Source organism: Lolium rigidum, chromosome 5 (assembly GCF_022539505.1).
Source record: "Lolium rigidum isolate FL_2022 chromosome 5, APGP_CSIRO_Lrig_0.1, whole genome shotgun sequence".
NCBI classification, from domain to species: Eukaryota; Viridiplantae; Streptophyta; class Magnoliopsida; order Poales; family Poaceae; genus Lolium; species Lolium rigidum.
The window spans coordinates 197,945,644-197,952,447 of NC_061512.1; the positions used below are offsets into that span (position 1 = coordinate 197,945,644).

At 46.0% G+C, this 6,804-nt stretch overlaps 1 protein-coding gene across 1 annotated transcript; it reads right to left on the reverse strand.

The window, feature by feature from the left end:
• Nucleotides 1–234: 234 nt before the first annotated feature.
• Nucleotides 235–6,560, reverse strand: LOC124656918. Its single transcript, XM_047195566.1, has 5 exons — nucleotides 6,467–6,560; nucleotides 4,771–5,754; nucleotides 4,406–4,689; nucleotides 3,386–3,736; nucleotides 235–690 (listed from the first exon to the last, which is right to left on the reverse strand). Exons 1-5 carry the CDS (start codon nucleotides 6,558–6,560, stop codon nucleotides 235–237), a joined length of 2,169 nt encoding a protein of 722 aa, XP_047051522.1.
• Nucleotides 6,561–6,804: the final 244 nt, after the last annotated feature.

Sequence of the window (6,804 nt, forward strand, 5' to 3'; positions counted from 1 at the left end):
ACTCCTTTCCAGTTACGTTGCAGTAGTTTCTAAACATGGATGGAACATTCACAACTAGTGAGACAGACAAAGAACATGAACACGCAGCCAGAAGTTCTTCACCGACATCACCCTAAAGAGACAGCCAACATGTGCAGTTGAAATGCCCCATGCTAATTTCATCTACAGGTTAGCATGCTAACCATACACCGACCTGTGGCACATGAACCATGAACTTGGCCATGAACAATCAAGTCAATGGCGTGCCAGAAGATTCTCCCGGTGTTTCTTTCCAGCGAGATGCGACTGCATCACCTTCTGACTGGTGCACTCCACTTTGCAGAGCTTGCAGAAAGGAAACCTTCTGTTGCCCATAAACTTGTTCTTCAGGTCTTCACCCCTGCGGTCAACGTCACACTTGCCGCCTTCTTCTGTGTTCAAGGCCTGCAAGCTCTCCTGGTGACTCCTGCCCCTGAGATGGTTCCGCAAGTCAAATCCAGAGGCTTCGTGCCTTGCTCGCAATGCTGCGAGTTTCGACCGGTGTAGCTCGCCTTCTTTGTGTTGCGTTAAGTCTTCTTCACGGGTTAGGTTCGCTTGGCAGAGGGTGCAACTCCAATCGTCAACTGGCTTGTGCCTCTTTGCTGGTGGAGTTATCATGGTCGGTTTGAAAATCGGCCTCTTCAGCACAGAGGGCGTGATTTGCGTTCTAGTCTGCTCCATAGAAAGTTAGTTTAAACAAGAGATTATTAGTAAAGTAAGGACTACATGTAAAAAAAGTCAAGTAAGGACAAGTGAACTAGTTAAGTTTTACTGATGAAACAGGATTAGTAAGCTGCAACACCTTGCCTAACTAATAACTGAATCGATTATTAATAAACTATTTTTTTTCCTGAAATGGCATTAGTAAGCTAAAGTTGGTACTACCTCTGCTTCACATTTCCTATATATATAGCTAACATAGATGTTGATCAGCTAAAAAGTAAAACCTCACTATTTTAGCTAACCAATTGTCCATATCATCCTACTAGCATTTATTAATGATAGTATATCTTTACATGCAATATATACACGTTATCTATTTTTTCAGCCATGCGATTATCCACCGCACCAATTTTTATTCGCCAAATACACAACAATTTCACGTCCATTAAATTGAGGCAACTTTTACCGTACCTTTTACAGTTTTACTAACCACCTCAAGTGAGTAGTATGAATTAAAATCTAACCATTGATATATAGGGGCAACATGGACTTCTAAAGTAGAAAGTCATTTATTGATGCACTAACCTAATCCCGTTAATGTAGCATAATATCTTGGCAGCCAGATCCTGATTTTTTATTCCCGAGTTCACCTCTGAGTAATACTACCACCTAAATTTGTGTAGCTCCCTATAAATTATTCCTACATGAGAATTTAGAACCACCTCGACGGCGTTAATGTGTGTGCATAGCAGCCGGCTGGCCCCACGATGGAAAATTTCATGGCCACAGAGCTAGCTTGGTCACTCTTATCTAATAATGGCAACTGTAAAATCATGTTCTGTTAATTAGTTTTAGCTTCCCCCAAGATCTGACAACTTCAGCAGATTGAATTAAGAACACCACCGCATCATGAAATAGCCAGGGCCTGCCGGCAATACTGTAGGCGTTATGTGTCCTTCGATTTGTTTCTTTGTCGTTGTAGAGGTTTCCTATTTTCAGCCTGCATACACTACTACTACTACTCCCGATTTAGCCACTAGTATCTTTTGTACTACTCACGTTTTAGGAACTAGTCTTAAGTTAATACATACCGTTAGATGAGCGAAAATAAACTGTCTAAATCCAGTTGGGGATACCATAAAAGTCCTCCAAATTTAGCCCCTCAAGTATACTCTACCAATTGAATCTTGCATGTTTATATTGACAATATATACCCTTTCATTTAAAAATTAAAGTTCAACGCCCGTGTATCCTATCACCTAATTGCATCTCCTTATCTTTAAAAAATCTTTACTGCCTTGATGACCTCCTCTTTGAAAACCACCCATTTTTGTGTGGAAGAATTTGGCTGGAAATCCATCTGGCACAGGAGCCCCTTTAATGATACCCCTCTACGCAGGTACCTGCGCAGGAGTCTGCTTCTGATATGCCAAGCTGCTCTTTGAAGGGACATTGTATTCAAAGTGGCTACAAGGTTTGACATTTGTATTCAAAGTGGCTGCAAGGTTTGACATTTGTATTCAAAGTGGCTGCAAGGATGGTGCGTCATCTTTGAAGGGATATTGTATTCAAAGTGGCTGCAAGGTTTGACATTTGTATTCAAAGTGGCTACAAGGATGGTGCGTCATCTTGATTAAGACCAAGACAATATTTACGCAGTGTTGTAACAGAATTCAGACAACTGAAATATTGCAAACGTTCCAAGAGCAAATGGAAACAAAAAAAAAGACAAATTAAAGGTGAAGCCACTACCTTGTTGAACGCTACTATCTTATGCTCGTTAGATGGGGATTTTTCCTTCACAGACAGCGCATGAGGTGATTGCCTGTGTTCATCGGTATCATCTCTGAAGGTGGGCTCTGCAGGCTTTGGTTGTTCACGGTTCTGGATTCCACTCTCCTTCATCAGCTGCTCGGCATGGCTGTCCTTCTCTTCTGCTTTGCGTTCCTCACCCAAAGCTTCACGTGTTTTCCGTCTTCTTTGTATTTTGTTCTCCATCAGCTGCACAGCATGGCTGTTTTTCGCTTCTGCTTCATGTTCCTGACCAAGGGCTGAATGCTTTGGTTGTTCACTTCTCTGGATTTCACTCTCCATGTCATTGTTGCTGATTGGATGCAAACGTGGCCGATGAGAAGACTCAGGTATCGATTTTGCGGTGAGCCCTGCAGCTCCCTGCCTTGATTGCAACACTTCAAAATTCGACCGGTGCAGCTCGCCTGCTTGGTGTTGTGTTAAGTCTTCGTCACAGGTCAGGTTCATTCCAAGGGCGCAATTCGATTGTTCATGTGGCCTGTACCTGTTTATTCTCATAATTGGTTTCCTTTTCACCCCACAGGTGGTGATCCGGGTTTTAGGCTGTTCCATAGAAAGTTTGTTCAGACTACAGAGCAATAGTAAAGTAAGGACTAGTGGGTGGGTAAACCCTAGTACTACATGCTACGTACCTATCAAGTTTCGCAAATGAAGTTTGGAGAAGAACATGCCAAAAAAATGTTAAAATACACACCCACAGAACTTGCCTAACTAATACAACTTTAACCGTTATTAGTAAACTAAGAATATTTTTATTGGCATTGGATTAGTAAGCTAAGTAGGTATCTTCTTTGTTTTACTTTTTTTTTATCAGCTACAACTTACGCATGGGAAACATTCCAACAGAAAATCAAAGCGGAAACAAGGACAATTTAAAAGTGAAGCCACTCACGTCATCAAACACTTGTCTCTTCTGCTCATTAGGTGGGGATTTCTCCTTGGCAGCCAGCGCAGATCGATGAGATAATTGCCTTGGTTCACCGATACGCTCATTGATGGTACGCTCTGCAGGCTTTGGCTGTTCACTGCTCTGTATTCCACTCTCCTCCATGGGCTGTGCGGCATGTCTGTCGTTCTCTTCTTCGTCATGCTCCTGACCAGAGGCTTCATGCTTTGGCTGTTCACTTCGCTGGATTTCACACTTCATCAGCACTTCATGGTTGTCCTTCACCTCAGCTTTGCTTTCCTGGCCAATGGCTCCACGCTTTACCTGTTCACTCTTCTGGAATTTGTTCTCCATCACCTGCACTGCATGGCTGGCATTCGCTTTTGTTTCGCGTCCGTGGCCAATGGCTGCACAGTTAGGTTGTTCAGTTCTCTGGATTTCACTCTCCATCACTTCTTGGTTGTCCTTCACCTCAGCTTTGTTTTCCTGACCAACGGTTCCATGCTTTACCGGTTCACCCTTCTGGAATTTGCTCTCCATCACCTGCACTGCATGGCTGGTATTCCCTTTTGTTTCGCATCCCTGGCCAATGGCTGCACGGTTAGCCTGTTCAGGTCTCTGGATTTCACTCTCCATTAGCACTTCATGGTTGTCCTTCACCTCAGCTTTGTTTTCCTGATCAGCAGCTCCACGCTTTACTTGTTCACTCTTCTGGAATTTGCTCTCCCTCACCTGCACTCCATGGCTGCTATTCCCTTTTGTTTCGCGTCCCTGAACAATGGCTGCATGGTTTAGCTGTCCACTCCTCTGGACTTCACACTCCATCAGCTGCATGGCATGGCTATCCTTCGCTTCTGCTTCGCGTTCCTGACCAACGGCTGCATGATGCATTGGATGTTCAATTCTATGGAGCTCACTCTCCATGAACTGCACTGCATGGCTGGCATTCGCTTTTGCTTTGCGTCCCTGGCCAATGGCTGCACGGTTAGGCTGTTCAGTTCTCTGGATTTCACTCCCCATCAGCACTTCATGGTTGTCCTTCACCTCAGCTCTGTTTTCCTGACCAACGGCTCCACGCTTTACCTGTTCACTCTTCGGGAATTTGTTGTCCATCACCTGCACTGCATGGCTGGCATTCGCTTTTGCTCTGCGTCCCTGGCCAATGGCTGCACGGTTAGGCTGTTCAGTTTTCTGGATTTCACTCCCCATCAGCACTTCATGGTTGTCCTTCACCTCAGCTTTGTTTTCCTGACCAACGGCTCCACGCTTTACCTGTTCACCCTTCTGGAATTTGCTCTCCATCACCTGCACTGCATGGCTGGTATTCCCTTTTGTTTCACGTCCCTGGCCAATGGGTGCACCGTTAGGCTGTTCAGGTCTCTGGATTTCACTCTCCATCAGCACTTCATGGTTGTCCTTCACCCCAGCTTTGTTTTCCTGACCAACGGCTCCACGCTTTACTTGTTCACTCTTCTGGAGTTTGCTCTCCATCACCTGCACCGCATGGCTGGTATTCCCTTTTGTTTCGCGTCCCTGAACAATGGTTGCACGGTTTAGCTGTCCACTCCTCTGGACCTCACACTCCATCAGCTGCATGGCATGGCTATCCTTCACTTCTGCTTCGCGTTCCTGACCAATGGCTGCATGCATTGGATGTTCAATTCTATGGAGCTCACTCTCCATGAACAGCATGGCATGGATGTTCTTTGCTTCTGCTTCGTGTTCCTCACCAATGGCTAGACACTTTGGCTCTTCTCTTCTCTGGATTCCACTCTCCGTAAGCTGCACCCCATGGCTGTCCTTCAATTGTTGTTCCTGTTCCTGGTTAACAGCGTCTCGGCTCTCTGGTGTCACCTTCTGACTGAACAATGCCGTCTCCATTGGATTCGCAACGACATTGATGGCAGCTTGTACCAAGGCTTCCACTGCAGGCTCCTTCCTCAGTGACCAGCGTTGTTCGACATCAGGACACGATGAAGGAGCTACTGCCAGTGCCCTAGATGAGCTGACACGTTCTTGCTGCTCAGCGTCATCAACTGGCCGCTGCTGCAGCACTGGTGACGGTGACCGTTCAACGTGAGGGTAAAAAGGTATCACTGGCTCTGAGGGGTTCCCACACCACCAAGAGGTTTCCTCGCTTGACCGCGCATTTCGGTACAGCGTTTCTTCGGATTGATGCATCGAAGGCCTGTCACCCCAAGCACCCCACCCCGCTGCAGGCATTGCTAAGCACGCTGTCATGGCGCGCTCTGTCTCAGCAAGATCACACAAGATCATATCCAGGCGGATGCGCTCCCTGTGGAACTCCCGCAGCAGCTCCCCCCTCCTGAACACCAGCGCCGCCATGTTTTCAGGTGCCGAGTGAGCGTCTCTGCCTTCCCATTGCCAATGGCAAGAGAACCGTCAAAAGGATCAGTATTTCAAAGGTCAAAGCATTCCTCTAACCTTGCATCATATATTATTGTTTTCGAGATACGGTGCTGTAACATCTAAATAACAGAAATTGTTGATCATCCCATGGTCATTAAAATTAAGATATTTTAGGATTGCCGAAGCTGCATTTTAGAGGATTTGCCACTCATAAATGTAGGATCCAAACTTTTTTGCAGGTTAGGACCCAATAATTGCTACTTTCCGTTTCAAAAAAAAAAATTTGCTACTTTGAATCCTGAAATTGAACATAATCCGGGCGGAGGCAGGATTATGGGTTAGAGCAGAGGTGACCGGCCTTCAGGCTGCACTACTCACAGTTGTTAATCATGTTTTTATTTATCGACTTATCAGGTCGCATAAGCTTTTGCATTTTCTCTAGAAAAAAATAAAAATTGATAAATTATTATTTTAGGTTTGGCCACTCTACCAGAACAAAATCTCACGGAAATCCCCAGATTCTCTTTGCGAATTTGACCAACTAGACTAGAAAAATGGTTACAAAATTGATGTGCCGGCGGTCACGACTCTGAACAGAAGAACAATCGCTCTCGCCACACAAATCGCAAAGAAGACTTGTTTTCTTCTTCTTGGAAAGAAGCGCTTTCAGAACATCCGTACAAAAGGAAGATTTGGTAGGCAGGGGGAGTTTCGTACCGTTCGGCGGCGGAGGGTCGGAAAAGCGGCGGCCATCGCGGTCGCCGACGCCGTCGACCGCGGCGGTTGATCGGCCACGGGCGGCGAACTCCATTGCAACGGCAGACGGCAGACGGCGGTAAGGTTTAGTTAGGGTTTCGGCTGCATTGGAGGGAAGTTTTGGTTTTGCCGTTCTGGGAAGAGAGGCGTACAGGGGAAGGAGACTACTCGTGGGTTGGTTGCTGAGATTAAATTTTTTGCTGAGATTAATTGCAACTCCCCCTGGTAGTTGGGCCCGCCAGTGCATGCCACATTGCCACCTGTGTCGCACCCGGCCCGTTGCAACTTGTATCTCAAAT